Here is a 26628-nt window from a genome sequence, read left to right as displayed (position 1 = left end):
GACTGCAGCAAATCGAAGTCTGAAACCAACGGGTTGATGCATGATTCCAAGCATTAGTCTGATGTTGATGCAGAAAACATGTTTTTTTAACAGAAAAGCATAGTTTTTGGATATTCTTTTGGCTTAACATGAATTCATTATCCAATCTCACTCGATGTCTAGTCAATCAATCTTCACTCAAAGATTCATTATCCAAGCATATACTATTCAAGTATAGCATTACAAATCATTCACATGCCACATTTCAACACAAGTACACAAAATAGCAAATATTTCAACAAACTCACGCACGTTCAAGGATATTTAAACGAACATAGGGCATAAAACACAGAGTAAACAAATTCATCATAGTAATCCACAGACACAAAATTAAATTAAATTAAGTTATCACAGACAGTACCTTACTAAAACTCCAATTTATCACATTAATCAATTTTTACTAAAAAGGAATACAATCGTTAACAGATAGCCCCAGATTAATCGTTGGAAAAATAGAGTTTTTTAGTGAGGATGTTGAAATTAATTTAAATGCTGGTGGGTGGGTTTCGAACCCTTGACCCCTTGAACCCTTTTTTTTTTTTTTACGAAAAAACCATTTTTCTTTAAAAAAAATTAAAAATAAAAACAAAGATCAGATTTCAGTATAGGATTTTGTTTTCCCGCGATCAGTTGCTTTGCACTAAAATCAGTTGCTTTGCAAAAATCTTCCTCAAATCCCTAATATTGGAAATCGAATTCAATAGAAATCCCTAATATTTCCACGATCCATAGAAACTGTTCCTGTTCATCTTCCTCCAATCTAATTGCTTGAACCCAACTGTTAACCCTAATCTCCAAGAACCCATAAATCCTCTTCTCTCCACCATATACCCAGCAATTCAATTTTTTGGAAGTCGTACTTGTTCATCGTCGTGCCGTCACAACTCAAACCGTGGTGGTTATTAAGGTATGGTTATGTTATATGCTTACATTATAGATGTCTGAGAAAATTAAATTTGCAAAATTGATTTAAGTTAGAAGACCTGTTATTTTGCAAATTGATTTAAGTTAGAAAATTAAATTTGCAAAATTGTTCATCGCCCTGTTATTTTGATACAGCATCATGTTTACCTTGTTTACTTGTTACAATTGATTATTGTTTCAAATTAATTTGATCGCTACTGTTCCTCTTAATCTGTCAAATTCCAAATTGTGAATACTGCTACAGTGCGTGCGTTTTATTGTTACTACTTTATTAATTGTTTCCTGCACCAGTATAATGAAAATAATGAATATTGCTTTGTTTACTATTATTATAATAATAATTATTATGGCTGAGTAGTTTAATTGAGTCCAAAACAAGAGGACCATCGTTACTATAATATGTATTCGTCGGTGATGCGGAAGTAATGTGTATGCGTTGGTGATGCGGAAGTAATGTGTATGCGTCGGTGATGCGGAATTGAAGGTGTTTGTGCAATGTCTGCGTTTTTTTTGCCGTTGGGAAAGATCTGGTTTTTCCACTATGTTACGGTGATTAGTGTACTGGTTTTTCTAGGGGTGGTTTGCAATTTGTGTTTAAACTTCTAAAGCCTAAGCTATACCAACTAAGGCATGTGCAGCAGCATTCATAGTTCTCCTAAGATGAACCACACTAGTATATGATTGAAATTAGATGCCTTATAGTAGTAAATATATATTCTAGAAGTTGGATTTAGACAACAAATCCAAACAGTCTTGAATTACATGATCTAATTCAACTAAATTTAATCTTCCATGGAGGCTGTTCACAACAAGTCCAGCATCTAACTCAAAAATAAGCTTACCATACCTTTGATCTTTATCCCACTCTAGACCCCACCTAAGTGTCATTGAAGTATGAACTAACAATGAATTAGAATAAAGTCAGGAAAGTTTGAATAGTATTAATTCAAATATATTCATTTAAGATTATGTTGCGTTTTAAATTTCTGATGGGTTCATATATCAAATATGCATAGCCCTTTCCTCATTAAAAATTCACAAAAACTAGTCTGCTTCTATTGATATGAACTTAGGGATGGCCAAAGTTTGGTTTTTAACCAAAACTGTATGTGAACCGAACCAAACTGTATTTCAATTCTTTAAAACCGAACTGAACCATCAACCATTTAATTTGAACTGAACCGAACAGTTTTTTAAACTGTTGAACCAGTTCTGGATTAAAAAAAACCAAACAGAACCATTACTTAACGAATATAAAAAGGAAAAGTGGTCCTTGTTTCAGCGAAAACAAATACAGTACCCTACACCTCATGTGTATGAATCTGGTCTTTGATTTTTTAATATTTTTTTGATAAACTGAAGCTGGTCTTTGATGATAAAAGGAAAACAAATACTCTGCCTCGCCGCCATAGCTTGAGAAGCTATTATTTTATTATTATTTTTTATTTTATTTTGGTTAAGTGTATTATTGGGTGGGGTTAAATTTTTTTAATGAATCGATGAAATAGGCCAGTAAGAGTGGATTGTTTCGTGATTCCATGAGTGAGCCACATACCTGTGAGTGAGGGTGGTTTATTACTTTCGTTGTATTGGGGAAGGGGTTGATGGTGAGTGCTGCAAAATTTGTGAGTAACAAATAACCATGGTGCAGTTTGGTTAACTGGTGAATTTAAGTACATGGTTCAGTTAACAAACTGTTTCCAAAAACAACAGTTCGGTTTGTATTTTCTAGTTTTTGGTTCAGTTAAAAATGGTTTGGTTTCGGTTTGGTTCGTAGTCCGGTTTGGTTTTTCAGTTTTTATGAACACCCCTAGATATGATACATAAACTAGTGTATGCTCATATTTTTCCAGCTGAAACTTGTAATAGGCAGAGTGGTCTCCCAAGAAATTTGTTTCGTTGCAATTGTACTTCTCCCAAGAAATTGTTTATTTCTTTCAAATCCCACATATGATTGGTTGTTGATCAAAATAATAGAAATGGTTTCAGCAACTGTCACTTCCAGTATTATCCTGTTGTTTGGCTAAACCCTTTTATTTTAACATACAATTTATCTTACATAGGCACAAGCCTAAATAAAAAACATTTGGGCACACATACATAATCATGAAAAAATACTTGAATAATAAATGGAATAATTTGCCTAAACCCTTCAATCCTTGATTCAGATTTATAACCAACAACAATTATCTACAAAGCATATAATCATTTCAGTTGGATAAATGACAAGTTATGTTGGCCTCATAGATAGATAAAAGCACCAACCTTGGATCAACATCACAATCACACAGGACCAAATTAAAAATTGCAATAGGAACTTACATATTATTACATAGAATATAAATGAAGCACAAAAGACAGAAATAACAGATCACAGTACAGCTTGAGAGGCATTTTTGTTTCAAGAACAGACATAAAAAACTCATTGTGTAGACATATGATCAAAGACAAACATGAACAACAAAATGCAAATAAAAATTCTTATCACATACCTATCCAGAATTGCAGGTGTTCTATGCTAACAAAGCGCACAAATCAGCTTCACAAATAGTTGAACCAAAAACACATTTACTGCATAAACAGTAACAAATTCAAGCACTGAATGAAACAAACTATATATCATAATAAAAAAATTGCATCATAATACAAGGTATGTAACTATGTATGGCATTTATTGAGCAGTAACGAAATTAGCCATGAGAAAATTAGTGAAAGATTCAAATAATTAAAATGATAGGTAGAAAATGAGGTGAAATTTGCACTGTTTCATTAAGAATCAAAATCAACTTTTCCAACTTTAGAGAGCAGACATAAGAGTAAGAAACAAGCAAGGCACATCATCATTTGTAGAAAACCAAGTTTATTTATCGTAGAGACAAAGCAAAAAGCATCATAATTAACAAAACAATGCAATTCATCAAATGGAATTTAGCGAAAACAGAAATTTCCATGTGATGAAAACCAGTACGATAACCAATTTGAATTTTAAACTTTCACAGAAAAAAAAAAAGAAAGAAAAAGGCAGTGACATACCAAATCACTGTAGGAAAAATATATAACAGTGTGTATTTGATTCCACAGTAGGAACTAGGGAGAGAAGTGATTTCGTATGCATAAAATTTATTTTGATATACCAAAATTAATGACATCATTATCAAAATGGAAAGCAGTAGTTATACATAGCCAATTTAGACAGAATTCAATATAAATAATATAATATATATAAAAAAAAGTAAAAAAATTCATCCGACTCCAAACCATTTTTTCCTAATATTTTCTCAACTCAAAATGTTTTTGCATTAAGATTCTATCTTCCTATCAAAATAATGCCCTAATATTAATATACATTTCCTCTAGCTGCTCTTTCATCATATCCAAATCCACAGCGGCCATTTTGCTTAGCTGATTGTCTACCATTTCCCTATCCATAGGCTCCATTTCCTCTAGCTGCTCTATTGCCATTTTCCTATCCATAGCCTTCAAGCAAAGAGAGTGGAACAACTTGTGATATTCATCAAGATTGATGTGGGAGACACCAAAGTCCTTCATCTGAGTCAAGAACTTGAGAGCGTCATCAAATTTCTGCAGCCTGCAACATCCAACAATGAGTGTATGGTACAGCAGAGCAGTGATTAACTTATAATCCTTCTTTCTGGCTTCTTCCAAGATCTTCCTAATCTGTAGCATACCATTTGAACGTCCAAAACCAAACATAAGAGGCTCACAAATGTCAAAACCTATACTTTCCAATAGCTTCACCATCTCCAAAACCTGTCTGATTTCCCCAGCTTTAACATAGGCAGTAATAATTGTAGTTACAACATACATTGAAGGATGTTGGCTGTCTGCAATCGGTTTAAGGATCAATTGCTTGGCTGCCTCTAACTCTTTAAACCCGCACAAGGCTTCGGCAACATGCATACAGAGTCTTTGTTTTAAAAACAAATCTTCCTCGTCCGCCAACTCCTTAGGGATATCATTCAACATCTCAAAAGCCAAATGTACAGTTTCTTTTTTTGAACAAAGTACTCTGATCATATCAAGCGGTAACAACATATTTAACTGTGGGGACCAATTAGGGTTTGTTTTCCGTTTCTCATTTGCAGCCAGATAGAGAGCATAGGCTTCTTCAGTCATATTGTTTCGAGAAAACCAAGATAATATGTTGCCAAGTAACTCACCGTCATCAGGAAGGAGGGTTTCCGGATGAAGCAGCATCTTTTGACAGATAGAAGCGGCTTGGTGGGGCATATCAAGCCTTGTGGACAAAAGAGCTTGCAGTGTAAAGGTATATGTATCTTGATTCGGTACACATTGAAATACCTCAAATTTATGAAAAACTTCTAGGGCAGTCTTTCCTTGGTCGAACATAAACCCAAAGGAATGTAGGAGCTGATTGAGAATTCGGGTGTTAAGAAGACCAGTGTGACAGTGGCCAATATGCTTAAGCAAGTCCCACAGAAAAAGTATGTTGTTCTTCCTTAGATGAACATCATACGTATCCATGGAACCATCGCATATTGCCGAAACAAGGGATTCCAGAACAGGGGTAGTGATGAGATCTTTATTATTGTTACTCCTCTGCCAAGCCCACTTAATAAAGTGGATAAGATTATGAGGCGAAACCTTTCGGGTTTCAATTAATTTAGTTTGACGAGAGGTTTCAATAGTTTTGAGTACAAAATGGTGCAGCTGTTGACGCAGAGGGCTAAAATCCATTAAATTAAGATTTGCACACACACAGCCTTCGAGATATGGACGAGGAATACCACCAAGAAATGTCAGCGCAATCTGGAAGTCACTGTGGCTGTCATCAGGACTAAGAGGAGGTTGGGTGTATTCTTGATCATGAGAAGAGCCACCATCATGTTGATCATGAGGAAAGAGCAGCAGCATGTTTTGACAGATAGAAGCAGCTTGGTGGATCATATCAGGACTACAACTAGTATTCAAAAGAGCTTGCAATGTAAAGTAATATGTATCATGATTTGGCACACATTGAAAGACCTGAAATTTATTAAAAACTTCAAGTGCAGCTTTTCCTTCTCCTCTCCCCATAATCGAGAATGATCGTAAGAGTGTATTGAGAATCTGAGCATTAAGAAGGCCACCGCCGGAAGGGTGATAGTGTGCAATGTGCTTAATCAAATCCCACAGAAAAAGTAAGTCATTCTTGTTGGTGGTGTGGGAACATTACTAGAGCATATGGATGAAACAAGGGATTCGAGAACAGGGGTATCGACGAGATCCTTATTATTCTACCAAACCAACTTTATAAAGTAATTAGGGTTTGCTAGTTTAGGGTTTGAGTTTGTTAGTAATTAGTGAAGGAGTTGCTGTCATTAAGTTTTAGCTTATGGTTTGTGCTTTTGTATTTAGTGAATTATTGGATTGTTTTTTATGTTTTATTGGATTGTTTTTTATGTTTTGGTCTGTGTTGCAGTTATTTGTGCTTTATGCTTTGTTTCGGTCTGTCATTAAATTTTGTATTTCCTGTGAACTGTTTAGTTAATTTTTTATGTTTTGGTTTTTTATGTTTCGGTCTGTGTTGCATTTTTTTTTTCTTCTAAATTATGTACTAAATCAGAAACCCCAAACAACATATTGAAATTTTTATGCTCATTTCTTAAATTTATTACATCCAAATAGCCCTGTGAAGGAGAAAAGTCATAAAGTAGAAAACACCAAAATTTATGTTAAATTCCATAAACTGATAGACAAAACCTAAACTCAATTGAAGTAAAGCATTCAGATATCTATGTGTACTCACCGTGTCTGGTCTGGAATTCAAACACACACTTTCCTTTTTGGCCCAGACCCTTATGGGCTAAGGTTGAATTGGGTGGACAAGCCTATATTCACAGCTGAAATACTCATAATCCCCGTTTTCACAATCACAGACAGCAGGCTGCATATTTTTATCTGAAGAGAAAAAGAGAGAAAGAGAGATGTCGGGTATGGGAGATGGATATGTGGGCACTGCCCAAGATGCAGTCCGGATCCGACGGCTAGAGAAACAGAGAGAAGCTGAACGTCGGAAAATCCAAGAGCTGAAATCCAAGTCTGCCACCTCCAATGGTCAACCCGGTCTCCTCCAATTTGGATCCAGCACTTCCGAGGTTACATACTGTTTTGTTTTTATTTTTCGTTTGATTTTCTCTATTGCAATCGCTAACTAACCAATCCCCCCCCCCCCCCCTTTCAATTTCATCATTTCAGATTCTTGAAACTGCTTTTAAGAAAGAAACCGTTGGTCTTGTCACCCGTGAACAGTACGTTGAGAAGGTATTTATTATTATTATTATTATTATTGTTGTTGTTGTTGTTGTTGTTATTATTATTATCCCTAACCTGTTCAGTTCATTCATATGTCCATACTGATGGGAATTCTGAATTTGAATACGCAGAGGGTTAACATTCAGAGTAAAATAGAGGAGGAAGAGAAGGAGAAGCTTCAGAAGCAACTACAAGAGGAGGAGGAGCTTCAACTACAGAAACGAAAGAAGAGGAAGATCAAGGGAAATTCTAGACTATCATTTTCTGAGGATATTATTGACAATGACGCTCAGGAAGAGGAGGAGCCACACCAAAGTAATAATATAGAAACAAATGGAGGAGTACGGTGTGGTAAGCTTGGTAAAGACCCCACCGTTGAAACTAGCTTTCTACCTGATAGGTGCGCCGCCCTCTCTTCTATCTTCAATACATACACTCCCTTTTCCTTTATTTGTTGCTTTGTTTGTTTCCCTAACGTTCGGCATAGGAGTGCTGAGGATTTTGTTCAGTGAGCGAGAGGCAGAGGAGCAAGCTGAACGTGAAAGGCTACGCAGACAGTGGCTCCGTGAGCAGGATCAAATTCGAAGTAAGTCTGTCTACTGTTGTTTTTATAATGGTAGTTCCTAATTTCTTTCAAAAATGATAAAAGGTTGAAAAGTATAGCTTGTGGAATATGCTTCCGTAAGGAAGAAAATAAGTGTAATTGCTTTTTGTACATGCTTAATTGCCTCTTAACTCTTGTTTAATCATGAATATATTGCTCTTGGGTCCCCAGATGAGCCTCTTCAAATCACATACAGTTATTGGGATGGAACTGGCCATAGGCGTGTTGTCCAGGTAAGTGAAGGCCATGGGCTTCAACTTCAACTTACTTTTTAAATCTTAAGTAAGTTTGCAGTTTCTAATTTTCTATATAATAATTACATCTGTGTTTTTATCATTTTGTAATTCAGGTACGCAAGGGTGACACCATCGGAGAGTTTCTTCGAGCAATCCAACAGCAACTTGCTCCTGAATTCCGAGAGATTCGAACAACCTCGGTAGAAAATTTGCTTTATGTGAAAGAAGACCTTATCATTCCTCATGTATGAAGACCAAATTTGTTTAAATTTTTAGCAAATCTATGTACATCTTTGTCTGCGTACGGGCATGTGCCCTATTTTATTTATTTTTTATTCAATCTCATTTGTTATTTACCTGTTTTCGTGCATATTACAGCAACACAGCTTCTATGAACTAATTGTGAACAAAGCGAGGGGGAAAAGTGGACCGGTATGTTTTTTAGTTCTTTTTTCTTGAATTTGTTGTGTTATTTTATTTCCGAAGTTGTGTATCCAAATTTTTCTGAAAAACAATATATTCACAGGTATAATATTCCTCTTGAGAACATATATAACTCCCTCACACCTTGTAAATGGTTCTTAAATTGAGAAAACAGAATAGTAGAACTATATTTTTTATTTTCTGCTGTTGGGGTTAATTTTTTTGTGCATTACGCACAATTCAAAACTGTAAACCCATGAAAAAGAGGTTATCAGCTACTGAAAGTTGAACAAATACACAATTTGTGACAAATCATATATAATTTAGTTTGAAGGTGCGATTTATAGCTGAGATTTGTAGTTTGTACTAGTGCCTATCTTAGCTAATAAGCGAACTTATTCTTCTAAGGGTGTAGGGATTCTAGTCAGGGGAATAGTTGAATGATGGTTCATTGCAGTAATGAATTAATTCTTCTTGGTTTAAATGAGAAATTCTGTTCTTTTGACCAGCTGGTATTTCTCCACTATCTGTAGAAGTGTCTTTAACACTAACATTTTTGGGTGATAACTTGTGGTTTTACTTTTAGTCTGTAATCTATATTGCTTTGATGTATCTGACGGTGTTGATATGGCTAATGCTAAAATGTTGCATTCCATCTCAACTGCAGTATCTCTGACAAAAATATTGCTACATGCCGTCATAAACTTGGAGGTGTTTGCAGATTATCTATTAATTATTTGCAGCGAATTAAAGTTACTTACTATTTTTCATATGTATATACAGCTTTTTCATTTTGATGTGCATGAAGATGTAAGAACAATTGCTGATGCCACTATAGAAAAGGATGAGGTACATTTTCTACCCAGTCATTGTAGTTACCTTTTTGAAATTCAAGTTTGCAAAATACTTAAAACTGGACAAATGCATGTTTTTTTTGCGTGTTCTAGTAAATTTCTTTTCGATCTTTTTGCTCTTAATTATCTTAATCAGTTATTCGTATCTCAATCAACAGTCGCATGCTGGAAAAGTTGTAGAAAGGCACTGGTATGAGAAGAACAAGCATATATTTCCTGCTTCAAGATGGGAGGTACTTTGTTTCTCTCTCTCTCCCCTTTTCTGTGTGCATATAGTTTATACGCCGATCTTCATCTTCTTTGGCATCGTAGCATAGTGTATTTGTACATATTTATTATTAAAATGTGTTCTTATTAGTGTGCCTGTAATGTGTTGCAGCAGCAAAATACACAGCTGATTACGATTGTTTTCATTGTCTATCGCAGATTTATGATCCAGCAAAGAAGTGGGAACGTTATACCATCCATGGGGATTAAACTTTTGCTGCCAAATAATTTTACTCGGATTTGCTGCTTCTGAGTTTTGATCTGATCTTCAGCTGAACTATTATGCCTCAATTTCCACCTTGAATAATGTTGGTTTATAATAATATAATTAGCAATTCCGGTATTTGGAATGAGTGGTCTTCATTGTAGAAACTTGGACAAGTAGTTAGAGTGGTGGCGTCATTGGCAGCATCAAGAGCTGAATAAATTTTAATAGTTATTAATCTTTGTCGGATAATTTGTTGAACACACAAAGTGAATTCTCCTCTCAATTTATTTTTTTCATATTTAAGAGTTGAGATCGAATTTCTAACCAAAGGGACCCAAATTTCTTACGATTTAGATAAATTCATTATTGGTACTTACAACACTCAAGTTAATAGCATAAAATGCAAAATGTCTACAAGATGCGACAAAATAAAATTTACTAAAATATCCATGCATTCAGATCTGTAATGTTGATGTTCAAGTGATTGATTACATTTGTAATGGAACAAAAATGATATATTAATCTGAATAAAATAAATACTACAAGATAAGAAAACGAACAACGTCGAACCAAGATGATGTGCTAGTAGGGGTCCAACTCACACTGTGCTCAAGGGGCACACTTTTTAGCTCCTTAACCTTGATCGGTGGGCTACTCTACTGATACATTAAATAGTCTCACATTGTTTGAAAATTAAAATTAGAGATAGTTTATATACAAAATTCATACTGCTTAACCTAACGAGACATCTTATAAAAAAAAAAACTACGCTTACATAAAATCCAAAGAGAAATAATATCTCAAAAGTGCAATGTTGTAGGCTTAGGCAAGAAGAACATTCAAAAAGCAAAACTTGCTCAGGCGCTAATCGTTAGGTTAAATTGCACTTTTGGCCCCGTAAGTTTTAGAAAGTTGCAATTTTTGCCCCTATGTTTCAAAATAGCACTTTTGACCCCCTATGTTTAACCCCTTTTGCAAAAGGTCAATTTTGACCAAGTCAAAGCCAAAAGTGTTATTTTAAAACATAAAGAACTAAAATTGCAACTTTCTAAAACTTAGGAGACCAAAAGTTCCGAGTACATTAGCGCCCCTTATTTTTTTTACAGGGTACATATATAAGTACATATTAAAAAATAAGTTCCAACAAATAATAAATTTAATTATTATTGTATACTCCCTCCGTGACAATATATAAGCAAAAATTAATTTTTTTTAGGTTCATTGCATATTTAATGTACATGTCTTATAATATAGACCAAATACATTAAATATGCAATCAACCTTTAGTGTCTTTTGTTTATATATTATCTTGTCAATTTCTAACTCTCTAATTGCCAATTGGTACTTTTGGTAAAAAAAAAATTGAAACTGGTATATATATTTTTATTTTTATGTAAATATACAAATAAACACATGGTAAATGTAACATTCTCCCTCCATTCCTAGTTGCTAGGATTGGAACCATTTTCTGTTACGGGAGAGTTGATTTTTTCCATATTTTCCTTTTTATATATATAGTTTGTTGTTCTAGCTAGATCATCATTTACCAACCTAAATCTAATAGATCTATAAATAAATTCTCTCAAGCTGCAAATTAATTACCTGCACATTTATTTACAAACCCTTATAACATCTTCTGCTCAAAATTAATCATATCATGCCACCCGCCACTTTCTTTTCCCAAGTGAGTTTCCAATTTTTCATATCATATTTTTATAACTCAATGTTGTTATGTTAATGTTTCAATTATTAGAAAATGTTGTTTATTTATATTATTATTACTAGTAATCTGAAATTGTTCTTCCAAATGTTACATTTCTGATGAACATTGTTTTTCGACACATTTCTTTGATTCCGTGTGCGTTTTTTATTCCATAATAATTCGTTTAATTTTATTGAAAATTGATGAATTAATCTCTTCACAACATTGCATTCCCAGAAAAAATTGAAGCCATGCAAAGAGAATGATGATATGAACATGCATGACATTTTGTTGTAAAATACAATAATATCAATCATGTTATAAGATCTGTTTTTTTTTTTTTTGGTTTACTAAACGAAGAAAAATAAAAACAGATTTCATAGACGTGATTGATATAAGACAAAATGAATTTTAGGAGAAACAAATTTTCAACATCAATTTTTTATGATCGTTATTTCATATACTTTGAAGTATCTATACTAATTAAAACATATTAATTTTCAATTTTTAGGGGGAATTGGATTTTTTTCTCCTCATGTAATGATTTTATCTATCATTTAATTTCTCAGAGGAAGGCAAAGGCAACAAAAAAAATGAATTCAAGGCAACGTCCATTACATGCATGTGGAGTTTCAATCTTAGCAATTGGTGACATTGCAATAGGAAAAACCCAAAATATCAAAGGACCATTAGGTTCAACATTAAGAAATATGGCAAACTTGGCCAAATTTGTCACACCCTTAATCTATGTCATTCAATACCAATGGCTAGCAACCCTCGCCTTCATCGACGATCGCATTCTAGCAGCCGAAAACATTACGGAGAAATTGTTTCCACCTTCGACATACGTGTTCAACAAAATCGATGAAATTGTGTTAATGATAGTTTATTTACCAGATAAACTTGATGGCGCATTGAGCAAGTATGTACCTTTGATAATCCACCATGTTCCATTGTTGGAATGGACATTGCAAATTGTAATCTCAAAGTTGAATTATTTGGCTTCAACTTTGGTACATGAAAATTCAAGTGTGGATGAGAAAACAATAGGTGTTGATAGTAATTATTGCAGCAATAATAGTACTAATGAGGTAGAATCATCTGCATCTGAGGAGTTTCTTAACCTTCCGGTGGATCCGTCGAGCGTGGAAAGTTTTCCTCCTATACCAGAAGCTGATAATAAAGGAGTTATTATGGCAGTGTCTTGTAGTCACAAAAAGAAAGGATCATATAAAGAAGTATTGTTGGAGAGTAATGAGAAGAAAATCGAATGCGATGAATGTGAAGGAAAACAAAAAAAAATTGATGAGAGTACTGAAGAGCTTGATGGAAGTAAAGGATCATACAAAGAAGTATTATTGGAGAGTAATGAGAAGAAAATAGAAGGTGAAGGAAAACAAAAAAATTTTGATGAGAGTACTCAAGAGCTTGATGAAAGTATGATGAAATTTAATGTTGAGAGAAATGAAAACATGAAACAAAACATGAAACATGATCCACTTTTGGAGTTGTTTGAATCTGCATGGCTTATGAGTCCTGCTAGTTACAGGAACAATGCAGAGAAAGAGAATTAATGCAATTAACTAGGATATTGTGTGAGTCATGTAAGACTATAGCAATTTCATGGTTACTTCAAATGTGAGTGCCATTTTGCAATTTGTTTTTGAATTATTACTTTGGAAAACCTAAAGAAACTTGTAAATCAAGTCCAACTTTGTTTTATGCATACCATGTCTCTTTCTTGTTTACTAGATTTTCCTGCTTCATCTTCATCTGATTATTCGTTGTGAAAAATGACTTAAAATCAGAAAATTAAATTCTGATGAATTCACTTAGCGAAATTAGTGACAGTTTTTGGTTACAAATCATCCTTCATGCTAGGAATTGAATTGAATTGAGGTAATATCAATCCCTTATCGCTTATATCTCTGTGTCAACCGATTGATAACATTTTGCATATAAAGTTCAACCGAAACATTCCTCTTAATTTTGTAAATACTTTATACTATCGCAACAATGGCGAATACAAGGCATAAACATTTAAAAGAAGAGAAAAATTGGAAGTTAACAAACCAAACTATTGAACGAAATGTTTTAAATAAAGAAGCTGCACATACCGCATTTTTTATCGGCATAAATTAGTATATACTTATTTTTGTTCGACGTATAAGAAAATGTTGATGGTTTTTATGATTTTTTTCCATTAAACTAGCTACATGTCAATTTCATTAAACAAGTGACAATAAGAAGTGTTTTAAACATACACTACTTTATATATCTGTTGTATATTTGAAAGTATTAACATTGTTAATACTATATTTGATGTATAGATTGAGATCTTTAGCCAAACTTTCTATGCATGTAATCAATCGTTTGACACGGAGAAATAAGCGAAAAAGATTGATATTGTTAGTGGTTTTATTGCTTGAATGAGAATGTTGAATGAAGCTTGAATGAGAATAACGAGATTGAATCTAGGGATTGAAGCTTGTTGGAAGTCGGCGGTGACTTGGTTGAGAATAACTGAGACGTTCACGTTTGTGCTTCCGGTGAAGTTCACGGTGGCGTTTTCATGACTTCCGTGTTCTCTCTTTTAATTGTGTTCACCGTTCTCTCTTTAGATTCAATCTATGGATCGCGTTCACCGTTCACATGTACACCGGGGAGGTTCCGGAGGGTGTTCCCATGCACTTTCAATTAGAAGCTTACCATGACATGGAGGCCTATCAATCTTTGCATCCCCATTGGTACCATGAGAGTTTCTAATTAGCCAATACTTAGACAATTTCTTATCTACCACTTCTTGTCTGTATCCAACTATCATAACCAACCTAACTTTTTGGTAACTCTCTTTAACCACATGTAATTTTATCAATTGTGGAAGGATTCACCGTGAAAGAGGGATTCACTGCGTTGACAGCCCCAATCGAGATAATCGAGTTTGAGAGAGTTAGGATCGGAAGAAGAATAACGACGGTCATAGCTAGTGATTGGGTTAGAGAATTTTTCCGGAGAGGAGAAAAATAAGGTTTGAGTTTAATCGATGATTTGGTTTATGAATCAAAAGAGAGAAAATGCAATTCCAAAAAATCTATAATATATTTCGTTGAGACTTCCCGTCTCTAATCGACATTAAACTACGTTGTCAAATTTTTATATTGACAAAACGTTCCACTGAAGCAACAGATAAAAAAATCGAACATAAATCTGTATAAATACAAGTGAATTAAAAAGTGAATGAAGGGGGCTATTTTGCCTTGATTCTTAATCGGAGTGAGAACACCCTCCTCCCTCCGTTTAACATATTGCGAGGGAAGACAAGAAATTTTTCAATATTTTGAAAAGTGTCGGACAAAACTATATAAAACATAACAAATACTATGAAACAATATTTAACAAAAAATATTAAAACCATATTATATATCTTCTCATCAACATATTAAAAAGAAACATAATATTTATATAGATATTAAATTGTTGAGAGATATAGGTATCACTAGCTAAGGGATAAGGAGTTTTTTTAAGTAAAGGAATTAGTTTAAATATATATTTTTGTCAATTAATTAATATGGTTGTTTATGTATTGATTTTACAAACAAGTCATTTGAAATTAATAATGATTGCACAATTGGAAATGCTCTAAGGACAAAGATACTTGAATCTTGGTTGACAAAGATACTCCAATTTTTCTATACCATGAACTTTTAAACAAAATTGTCTCGTGGACTAAAGCCACTTAATGGTGATGTTGATGAGAGAAGAAAAAAAACATAGATGTTGATGTTCTAAACTTCGTTGAAGAGTTTAAAGTTATTGAAATTCACGTGCAACACCAAATTCTAATTATAACCCAATTATAGAAGACAATCCAACTCATCAACTTAGTTTCCATCATCTTGAAATATGAAACACCAAATTATATCACTCTTCAAGCTGCCCAAAGGTTACGAAATTATTATATTACATGTAATGCAAAATACAGTCAAATTAACTAAGAAAAAAGAAATCTACAATAGTTTATTTATATAAAATCCATTTTCATCAAAATTCGTCTAATGAAACTACCAAATATACTACTAACTTTTATCCTTGGCACTTGTCAAAGCTATCACATAGTCACCATACATACTACTAATTTTTATATGTATATAGTATAATCTCACTAAATCATGAACTTTCCTACTCTTTGATGAAAATGAAATACAAGAAATTAATTGAATCCTTCAGTATTTGAGAAAACAACACCTGGTATGCGACAAAGTTAATACTTTAAAAAAAAAAATGTTAAAATGAGAATTTGAGCAATAATCTGAATATCTTCTTTAAATACTTCAGTTGGCATCCCATTGTCTTTTATAAAAAAACTACTATAGCATGCGCACTACCAAGTACCTACCAACATCGTGCCGAAACAAGGGTAAAAGCTTAAAGTTGAAACACTTGAGGAAAACAGAATAGCTATGACATAATTCACATTTACATTAACTTCAAAAATGCAAATCTAACACTTGCATTGAAGAGATTATGTTACAAAAAGAAAAGGCGAAAGAAGAAAACAAAATCCATAAATTACACAGGCCTGTACATCTCTTCTTCGCTTTGAAAACCAAAAAGTAAGCAACACTGCAACCCCCATAGAAACAAGAAGGAACAAGGGGATAAAACAGAGATATTTACAACTTACGGAACTTTTCAACACTGGTACACGGAATAGCTCTTGCTTCTCCAGAAAAAGCTAAAACCTTTCCCAGTCTTTCTTCTAGTCATTGACTTACATAGAGGTTTCATTTCAGCAGGTGGCACAGAGAAATCACTAGTTTCAGGAGGAGACTCATGTGTCTCAACAGGTGAATCATCTCGTCGCTGCTGTCGGAATAGCATCAAGAGTTTCTGAGCTTTTTCTTGTCCTCTTGAGGTTCCATTCACTGATATTGATACCAATGCAGGTATAACCCCTTCTTGCAGGACCATATCAGAACATTGTTCGCTTCTGTTGCACAAAATTAGGAGACAAGAGACAGCTTGCTCCTGTACTTCGAGCTCATCAGTGTCCAATATTGAAGCCAACACACTAATGAGTTCAGGAGTTGACACCATTTCCTCCCTTCCAACTTGAGAAGTAGCTAAATTTATCAAAACAGCTATGCATTTTTCTGTCCATGTAAAATCATCACCCTGGTCTACAAGAAGGGACTGTAGACTATTAACAATGCCAGATGAGAGTAAGTATGGAATATTGGAAGGCACAGTAGAAAGATTATAGAGAGCATGGAGAGAATCTTGCTTGTATTGAATGTCATAATCAGATTGAAGGAGCTGGGTTAGGAACTGTGCAGCCTGACTCGTGCCAATCATAGGTTTGGCTTCTTCAAGGCAGGAGAGATTCAGATATAGAGCAGTTGCACAACCATAAGAACCGGTGTTAGAAATCATTTCCTCTAACAAAGATAAAATTCCAGCTGATAACAAAATCTCCTTATTTCTGTTGGCAAGAAAGGAAGAAAATATCAAGTTAATGCCACCACAGAGGTTAAAATAATTAAAATATGTAAATTCAAAGAAGACCTAATGAAACATTAACTCTACTATATCTTAAGAAACTTCAGCTGCATTCAATAGTTGTAAAACACAATCATTCTCTTTCTGTTTAAATAAGCCAATAAAGAAACAAAACCCTAAAAACCAACAAATTATGTATATCGTCAAAGTTGTAGTGATGCATTCAATGTAAGGCTATGCATTTCTTTTTAACTGCACCGTCGACCAATGTGCAATTTATTTACAATATTAAGTATAAAAGATTTCGAGAAAAAAAGTACTGTTGTCTTAAAGAGCTAGAGCATAAACAGGTCTTGTGATAAAAATTATTTCTTTTAAATGTTTATTGAAGATGATTAAATTAATAAAAGCTGATGAAGGTAAGGTTCCTTGGCCAAAACGCAAGCTCTCATTTTTCAAATATACCAAGATTGGTTTTGTTGAAGCAATCACATGAAAAGTAGTTTTACTTAATGATTTACAACTCTCAATTAGAAAAGATAATGCAGAGTAGTACTTGTTCACTTTTAATTAGAGACTATTGATTTAATAAAAATTGAATAATGTAAAGCATTGGCTAAATGCAATGTCCTACTTTTTAAATAGTAATACCAAAAACCGTTTTGATTTTCCAACCACATGAAATGAAGTTCTACATAATGGTTCAAAATTATAAAAACTACAAATGATAATGCAGACCTGTCATTATTCACAGCTAGGTTGAAGAGAGCCATTGCTCCGCTTTCCTGAGCCGTCAAATTCCTTTCATGGACAGCCGATTGTAAAAACTGAACAAGTGCTTCAACAAACCCATTAGCCCCCATCAAAATTCTAGCTTCCTCATCATCCCTCAGCAACAACCTTAACTGTTCTACCACTTCATATTTCCTCTTCCAATCGTTCCCTTCAGTCAAGACTTTCAGAAAACTAAGATACTGCTCAGCGTCTTCCTCTTGTGCAGATACACTTTCAGCTCTATTTTCCCCATAATTCTCTGAGACACAACTATCTTCTAAAGGAACCACTTTGACACCCTTCAACTTGCAAGAGCTTACACTATTTACAGATCTTGAATTTGTAGACTCAGACTCTGATAATACCAGTCTCCAGTAGTTAAGATCAAGTGATTCAGGAGGGCCTTCAGGAATAGGAATTCCATTTTGTTCACACCAACTAGCAACAAGACCTTTAACACAGTAATTAGGAGTCAAGCAAAGATGTGGAAGGTTTTGTTGGGTCTTTGGGCAGTTGCTGTGTCCATCACCGAACCATTTCTCTATGCAAACCTTTTCATATGTTTGCCCAGAAGCAATGATGACAGGATCATACATAAGTTGTAGAGATATTGGACACCTTAATTCTTCCGGTGGTAGAGCCATCTGCCCCGGCTCCATATTATTATTTGGTTTGAAATTAAAGGAACTAAGTTTTGAAAACTGTCTTTCAAAAGCCTGACTATGACCAACAGGAACACCATCCTCGATAGATCCCTGAACAGTGGGAGAACAAGGACCAGAACCCTGAGAATCATTGTCATCTGCAAACTCATTTCTGAATAACTTGGAGTATTTCCTCATAAGATGCAAAAGATATGCAACAATTGATTCCTTTCGTTTGTCTTCTTCAGCCCGAGCCCTGTCAATAAGTTTCTTGAGAGCTCTTCTTTCAGCAAGAGCTACTCTAGAAGATGTGATTCCAAGCCTAGTAGCAGCCTGGTGAAAAGATTCAAGCTCATAACTTTCACTATCGTCATCAAACTTTTTGCCCTGCTGAAGCAATGAAATTAAATCATCGCCAACTTGCTTCTCTAAGGGATCAAGTGCAAATTCCACATTTGAAAATTCATTCACAATCTCCTGAACCTGAACAGGTATTGTCACATCCCAGACCAGGTTAAACATTGGCAACGAAAACAAGAAAAAAGCAAAGCAACATTTGTGCATGTGTATAAACAAGGGGCAGGTTTAAAGAAAACCAAATCTAGAATATCACCAGCGAGATGGCATTCAATTATTTAAGAATAAAAAATTTTAAAAAGTCCCCCCTCAGTCATATGCCTAAAATAGAAATCAGCACAGTAAACCCCAAAAATAGAAATCAGCATAATAAACCCGAAAAAGGAGAGAACTATGTAGCAATAGTGTTGAAGTCTATTACCTGACATCCAATGGATTGTGGAACAATATCTTCCACCCGTCTAAGACTATCTTCAAGAGCACATTTAGCCTTCTCAAATTTAAGGAGAACAGAGTCCCCAGTTACAGCCTGCATCACAATCAATCTCATGTAAGATATTCTGCAAAAGTATTTCAGGTCAATAAACCTCCAACCAACAACAAATAATTTTTTAGTAAGATAGGATAAAAACCTTGCAAACTTAATCAGCAAGTAAAACTACGGAAGAAATTAATCATACCAGGTAGAGTTTACTACACACTGAGCAATGATGAAGAACATTCTTGGCTTTCTCTAAGGCCACATGCAATGAACATAATGCCTGAATTCCAGTTTTACTCCTAGGCCTAGCTGCTTCTAAAGAAGGAAATATTGCCAATACTTTGCAATATATTATAGAAAGAGCCTTGCACATTTCTCCATGTAACTGCAAGAAAAAGCAGATAGGTATTGGTTAGATTACATTGCAGAGAATTAGGGGGTGTAACGTAAAACGGGAAACAGTGACACAAAGGAACAGACTAAGAAAAGTATAAAAACATTTACTCTTTTCCTTTTTCAATTGGCCAGGAATGAGAAAATAAAATAATCAAATACCAGAGTTCGCGAGCCTTAAAAGGCAAGACAGATTCAACTATTTTCCTTTATTGCTAGAATAATTACGAAAACTCCGAAAGAAAATATAATTATAATAATTTTCCCCTAGTCCCTAATTAATTGAACTAAAGAACATACAGAAACAAATATAAAATAAATTTGAATCCTTAATTATAATAATTTCCAAAACACCATACAACACAATTAAACATATATATTATAACCATACCTTGGCATCACTAACAGCAAATAGATTTTCTTCAACCTCAGCAGTATCCATCATTCACATCCACCGTGGGCGTAAACTCAAGCACTAAATGATCTCAACTATTTTAGCTACAACCTACGGGATCAAAAGGTAAAACAAAAGAAAATTAGCCAAGAGAATAAAAACTATCAGTTTAAAATCGAAACAGCATCAATACAGCTGCAGCCAATAAAAATTTTTGCATCGATTTTATTAAGCGCTAAGCAGAACACTTATTTATGGCCAAACAAATTCACCAAAAATCTTCAAGCTTTACTTACAGAATCAGAAATTATAAAACAAAAAATTCAAGCTAGTGTTACATACAAAATATAAAATCTCATGTCAACTTACAAATGAATTTTCCAGAAAGAAAAACAAAACACAAAGAACAGGGACCACCATGCAACCAAATGAAGAAGAAAAACAAAACTCAATTAAGCCTTAGATTTGTTATAGCCTTAAGTTTATTCTCAAAATAGGAAACAACTACTTTCTTGAATCTTGACCAAACTTTTCCCTCAAAAGGACAAAAGACACGTGTTGCTAAAGTTTCAAAGTAAACTTTTTCAGCTAAGACTACATCATCAAATCCATTGACAGCAGAAAATTGATTCAAAATTTCAAATGATAAATCAAGTTAATCAACAAGTTTTCACATCATTCTCATTCATGATTCCAATAAATCTAAAGAGATTTTGGAAACATGATTCACATGCTACGATCTTCATTTAAACAAATTCAAATTCAAATTCATCATCATCATCAACAACAAAATTAAGTAAAAATCTGATTTCAGAATCAGAAGCGAATCAATGATTAACAAATTAAGAGAACGCGAGAAAACAGTTGAATCCAGTAAAAAAGGGTGAAATGAAGGTTTAGGGTTTGGAAGCAAAACAACGTACCAATCGAACAAGGAAGTAATAAGAGAAATCATAACCAAGGTGGTTTCATGAAAATGAATGAGAAATTTGAAGAATCGTAAAATTAGGGTTTGGAAAGATCTAGAACTATTTCAGAAGCGTGTGTTGAGTTGAGTTGAGTTGAGTTGAGGTTCGAATCGGAGAACGAGTTTCGTGGAGCACTTTCACGCAAGGTAGTGAAGAAATGATGGTGGAAATTGTTTAAATAATTTTATTTTAAATTTAAATAAATAAACATGAAAACGAGAAAATATTTATTTATTTCCATTATTAGTATTTCTTACTGTTTCACTTTAGTTAGTTAATTAATTAAATGTTGGAAGTTAAAACTGAAGTGTCAATTTTAATTATGATTTTTTAATTTGTGGGGTAGAGGTTTTTGTGGATGAAACGAAAAACAATTATTTGACGAAGAAAAACAATTATTGTTAGTTTTTTAATGATTTTTTATTTAGTTTGAAAAATGTTTGAAAGCAAAGAAGGAAGTTAGAATTTTCGCCGCTATTATCTCTCCAGGTTCACCGGCCGACAGTTGCCGACCTCCTTCCTGATTTGTTGCCTGTCCCAAGACCTGTCATAGTTCTGCTTAGCTCAGTTACAATTTTTATTCTCTTTCAACTTTGAGAGGTTTCAAAGGTGAATAGATAGATATTACTCCTATATGAGAATTAAATTATACTCCCTCGGTCCTAATTTGATTGACACAATTGATTATTTTATGCATGTCGATGTATAACTTTGACGATTAATATTTTTAATTGTATAATAATAAAAATTATAAAAATTTGATATTTTAAAAATACTCATCGAGACGAATCAAACAACATCTTATATGCTAATATTTATTTTTGTTTATTGTAGAAAAATAAGGTCAAAGCAACGTGTGTGAATAGTGCACAACAGTCAACTGTGTCAATCAAATTGGGACTGAGGGAGTAGTTTAACAGTTTTACCGACAAAAATATACCAATTTTTTTTATTACAATGGAGTCAGGGAGGATCGAGCTTAAAACTTTCTGCATACCACCCAAATTTCATCACCATAGACAAAACCTAGATCGGATGTTATAATTGGAGTTCGAATTCTGGTTCATTTTTCTATGTAAAAAAAATAAAATTTCGGACACGAGAAACGATATAGACACGTTAATATCGATACATGTTTCTAAAAATTAAATTAATTAAATGTATTAGTATATTTTATCATAGAGAATTATTTGTATAGTCTTGATCACCATTTGATTATACACATAACAAAACATACATATTATTTAATTATTTTTTCTTTGTATTGTTTTCTCAACTATGTGAGTGTGACCAAGTTGGGACCAAATAGTAATGGTCCATGCAAGTATTTCTCTTTATCATACGTATCAAAGTTGCAAATATTAATGGACTTCGACTTTCATGGTAGCATACTGGAACCTGTGGAATTAGAGAAACAAAGAAATTTTTGAAGAAGGTTTTCCACGTCCAACTGACCCTACCTATGTTATTCTCAAGATGGCTACAGAGACTGACCACCGTCTCCACAATATTTGGAGTGATAATCAACATGAAACTACCTTCATTGGATGGAGAAGTCCTGGGGAATGATGGGTGAAACTCAATTGTGATGGCTACTGAGACTTGCTGGTTGCGGTGGTTTGTTGAGGAACTCAGATGACATTTGGCTAAAGGTTACTCACGAAAACTAGGAAATTGTGATGCTTTCCATGCGGAAATGTGGGGCATGTACCTGAGACTAGACCTTGCTCGTAGAGAGGGGATCATGCATCTTCATGTTGAAAGTGACTTTAAAGTCTTGATATGGTGACAAAGAAAAGCAGCTTTAAAGGAAACATACCCTCTTTGGTCAGTCGTATCAGACAACTCTTGGATTTAAATTGGCAAGTTCAATTGTCACACATTTGGCGCGAAGGAAACAGAAGCGTCGATTGACTTGCTAATTTTAGTTACTCTCTAAGTTATTTCGATGTTCATTTATCGAGTCTCCCCCTAGGGAGCTTCAAAGAATTCTTTTTGATGACATATCTGGGGCTTGCATGCCTAGAAATTAGGAATGACAATTTGACTCATACTCAGAGGCTACCCGCAAAAATTACCCACAACGGGTAGGGTAAAAACCCGCATTTTGGGTACGGACACGAGTATAGGTAATTACCCGCAAAAATGAACGGGTATGGGTGCGGGGTACCTTAGTACCCACCCCGCCCCATACCCGCATAATATATATTTATTTATTTTATTTATATTATTATATTATAATATATGTAAATCAATTTAAAACAATACAACTCTACTAAACTATTACATAATTTTAATAAAAATGTTTATTTATAACATAATATAAAAATAATGTGAATATTTAACATTAATATGAACTTTAACATAAGGTTAGTAATACTTTTGTTTATAATTTTCAGTAGTCAATATTAAAATCTTTGAAATTTTTTTAATTCCTATTAAAATTATATGATATTTTATAATTGATCAATTTATTTTTAGTAAAAATGCGGGTAACGGGTATGGGTACCTAGGTACCCATAGGGTATGAGGACGAGGACAAAAATTGTTATTCACGCGGGTATGGGGATGGATACGGGTATTTTTTCAATCCGCGGGTATGGGTACTATAGTACCCTACCCATACCCTACCCATTACCATCCCTACTAGAAATGTTTGTTTAATTGTATAGTTTCCTTTCTTTTGGGCGTTAGCCCTCTACTATACCAAAAAAAAAAAATTGTCTCACAGGAGATTGAAAGACTACATTAATATATGATAAGAATTGTTGTTTTTGATATTGAAAAATTAATTTTCGGAAAAAATAGAACTGAATATATTATTGGCTAAATCGCGTACTAGATCACTCTTTTAAGACGTTTTGCGGTACTGTTTAAATTGTGCAAAGCAGACAATCAACCGCGCCGTTTTCAGATAAAACAACCTTATTCAACATAGAACCGCGCTGTAATGATAGGAGAAGGAACACCTTCTTGAATGCTTCAACAAAACCACTCGAAAATTGATACAACAATATCAATCGAAATCGATACTAGTACTACAAGTTCTGAACACCAATGAAACACAAATGGAATTTTTTTCAATGAAGAAAAATGAGAGAAAATATTTTTAAGAGTATTTTTTTTCTTTCTCGTGTACACAAAATGAAGAAGAAAAGTTTGTATATATGAGAAAGGCTATAACCGTAAAATGGATTAATGAGAAAGGCCAAAATGTAACGTAGGGGACAATGAAATTATGTGTGGATTAATGGATTTAATTGAAGAATCCGTTGGAAAGAAATCAAAGGTGTGCAGCTATAATGCTACCTTTAACCAATTTAATTAACTAAAAAATTGTAGTTAATTTGATGTTTGGAGTTCGTTTACAAAATTGGGTAGGTAGGGCACATCTCTATTAGTCACTTTGAAATATAAATATATACACATTGTTAAAGAGAGTGTTCTTATCAATATGAGACTTTTCCCACTTTTTTCAATTCACATTTCTTAGTTTCAAGTCCTACAATTTATCCCATTTTATTTCCAATCATAATGTTCCAACTTTCACACATTAAATGAACACAACTATTTTCATTTTTCCAACAAGAATTAGAGCTACAAAGATAGAATATGGCAAGATATTCTCACAGAATATATGATAAGTTTCATGATAAGTTATTATATTTTTCTAGAATAATGCTAGCACCACACTCTTTAACAAACACACTTCAACACACTCTCTTTTATTGGTTGAAATTCACATGGATCTCATAAAAAAATGTGGACCCATATAATTTTTATGGGACCCATATAAATTTTAACCAATAGAAGATAGTGTGTTAGAGTGTGTTTGTTAAAGAGTGTGTTGCTAGCACTCCTCATTTTTCTATCTTAGTGTCTTACTAAACATTGAATTGAGACAAAATATAATATAGTTTTTTTGAACTAGGCAAAAATATAATATAGTTATTCAGTTCATATTTTATCTCTTATCCTGATCGTTAAACGAACCCTAAAATTAAAACATGTCATATCACTATATTTTAGACCAAATATTTGTTTGAGGATTAACACCATTGAAATTCATATATTGTCAAGGGGAGGAAAAAAGATTAGTAGACAGAAATCAAATCCTAAACCTCATTCATAAGCTTTTTCAATTATTTACTAGTGAGTTACACTTTCAAAAACCTCATTCATATATTTAATTTTATTATTTTTACAATTTAAATCATTGCATTTTAATTTTAAAAGTGTTTTTTTAATAGATGAAGTGTCAATTGCCGCATAAAACTCAAACATAAAATTAAGAGGTCATAAATTTGAATCTAAATGAAGATGGGTCCGCTTAATGTTAATTGATGTAGATAGTTTATCTTCCTTCCCTCATGTTTCTTTTTCGCCCTTCTAGCGCACAAAAAAAATCGGTTTTTAGAAACCGAAGCTTTTTTTAATGTAAATATTACACTAAAAAAAACTTCGGTTTATAAAAACCAAATTTTTTTTAGTACTAAAGGGGTGAAAAAGAAACATGGAGCCTAATGAGAAACCAACATTGATGTATACTAATTTACAAACATTTTCAAAGTCTACATCTCCATTATTCCACAATCGGTGTTAATGACATCATGATTTGAACTCAAATCTTAATCTTCTTTTTTCACACTGATCTCATCCACCTCCTTTGCTTTCAAGTCTCAACACTTTTCATCCGCGTTATCTTTGTGCAACAACCTCAACCGCTACTAAACATTCAGCTATGAGAATGTAACTTTGCTAATTTGTCGTCTTGTCCACTTAAAGAAAAGTGAGACACATCACATGTACTAGCACTTATGATATATGAATATGTTCTGCATATTGATTAGAATTCGAATCAATCAAATTTGTGTTAATGTATGTATATGAAAATATAATAATTTAAAATTGATCATCAATAACTAACTAACTAATTACAAGTGCATAAAAATACCAAATGCCGTACAGATTCATGCATACACATAATGTATCTATGTGAATGTGACCACATATTTAATATGCCCATATCGATATATTGTATGTCTTCAAGACTCCAACTATGTGGAGCACATAGGGGGTCTTGCGATAGGAAGAAACAAAATTAAATAGTGATCACTTCATGTTTTCTCAATGTGTCACCAACATTGAAAAGGACAGGGACGTTGTAGCTAGGTCTCTTATGAATTTAATTTGAATTTATAAATTAGTGTGTGTATTGAGATTTGTCCAAAAAAAAAATTATCTTCCAAAGAATGTACACACAAATTGATCAAACCAAACTATAATACAATATACTTTTCGGCAACAATTTTCTTAGTTTTAGGCTAGCTCTACAGTTTCAATTTTAACCAGTTTTGAAAAGCAAAAATGTTATAGTATAATTATCCAACCAATGGTAACTAACTTGTCTTCATGTAACATGGATTAATTGCATTATCTAATCTCTTGCTAACAACTGGTTTATATGAACCACGAGATAAACCTATGAGATGCAAAGTAGGGTCACCTCATCCCTAACCTAAGCATTAGATTCAGTACTGTGTTAGCTTATTATCTGTTTGTTATGTAGTAAGAATTATTGAGGT

At 33.5% G+C, this 26628-nt stretch overlaps 4 protein-coding genes across 6 annotated transcripts; 2 read left to right on the top strand and 2 right to left on the bottom strand.

Annotated features, from left to right (window-relative positions):
* The first annotated feature begins 638 nt into the window (after nucleotides 1-638).
* LOC123914287 (protein XAP5 CIRCADIAN TIMEKEEPER-like) lies at nucleotides 639-10155 on the top strand. Of its 3 annotated transcripts, none has more exons than XM_045965386.1 (11): nucleotides 639-946; nucleotides 6864-7082; nucleotides 7183-7248; nucleotides 7371-7639; nucleotides 7749-7825; nucleotides 8015-8076; nucleotides 8193-8324; nucleotides 8458-8511; nucleotides 9286-9351; nucleotides 9515-9589; nucleotides 9783-10155. In XM_045965386.1, the coding sequence occupies exons 2-11, from the start codon at nucleotides 6912-6914 to the stop codon at nucleotides 9831-9833; spliced, it is 1023 nt and encodes a 340-aa protein (XP_045821342.1). In that variant the 5' UTR covers nucleotides 639-946; nucleotides 6864-6911; the 3' UTR covers nucleotides 9834-10155. The 3 variants fall into 3 exon arrangements, with proteins under 3 accessions (XP_045821342.1, XP_045821344.1, XP_045821343.1); XM_045965388.1 differs by having other exon boundaries at nucleotides 6780-7082; XM_045965387.1 differs by lacking the exon at nucleotides 639-946 and having other exon boundaries at nucleotides 6705-7082.
* LOC123914285 (pentatricopeptide repeat-containing protein At3g02650, mitochondrial-like) lies at nucleotides 4162-6021 on the bottom strand. Its single transcript, XM_045965385.1, has one exon. It carries the CDS (start codon nucleotides 6019-6021, stop codon nucleotides 4282-4284), a length of 1740 nt encoding a protein of 579 aa, XP_045821341.1. The 3' UTR covers nucleotides 4162-4281.
* Nucleotides 10156-11488: 1333 nt separating the features above from the next.
* LOC123914585 lies at nucleotides 11489-13107 on the top strand. Its single transcript, XM_045965788.1, has 2 exons — nucleotides 11489-11515; nucleotides 12103-13107. Exons 1-2 carry the CDS (start codon nucleotides 11489-11491, stop codon nucleotides 13105-13107), a joined length of 1032 nt encoding a protein of 343 aa, XP_045821744.1.
* A 2722-nt stretch (nucleotides 13108-15829) lies between these two features.
* Nucleotides 15830-21642, bottom strand: LOC123914284 (U-box domain-containing protein 45-like). The gene is made up of 6 exons (XM_045965383.1): nucleotides 20999-21642; nucleotides 20073-20186; nucleotides 19488-19673; nucleotides 19229-19336; nucleotides 17771-18933; nucleotides 15830-17015 (listed from the first exon to the last, which is right to left on the bottom strand). The coding sequence occupies exons 2-6, from the start codon at nucleotides 20124-20126 to the stop codon at nucleotides 16226-16228; spliced, it is 2301 nt and encodes a 766-aa protein (XP_045821339.1). The 5' UTR covers nucleotides 20127-20186; nucleotides 20999-21642; the 3' UTR covers nucleotides 15830-16225.
* Nucleotides 21643-26628: the final 4986 nt, after the last annotated feature.

Source organism: Trifolium pratense, linkage group LG3, assembly GCF_020283565.1.
Source record: "Trifolium pratense cultivar HEN17-A07 linkage group LG3, ARS_RC_1.1, whole genome shotgun sequence".
In the NCBI taxonomy this organism is placed as follows: domain Eukaryota; kingdom Viridiplantae; phylum Streptophyta; class Magnoliopsida; order Fabales; family Fabaceae; genus Trifolium; species Trifolium pratense.
The sequence above is the reverse complement of the archived record's forward strand: the minus strand, read 5'-3'. Positions and strand labels throughout refer to the sequence as shown.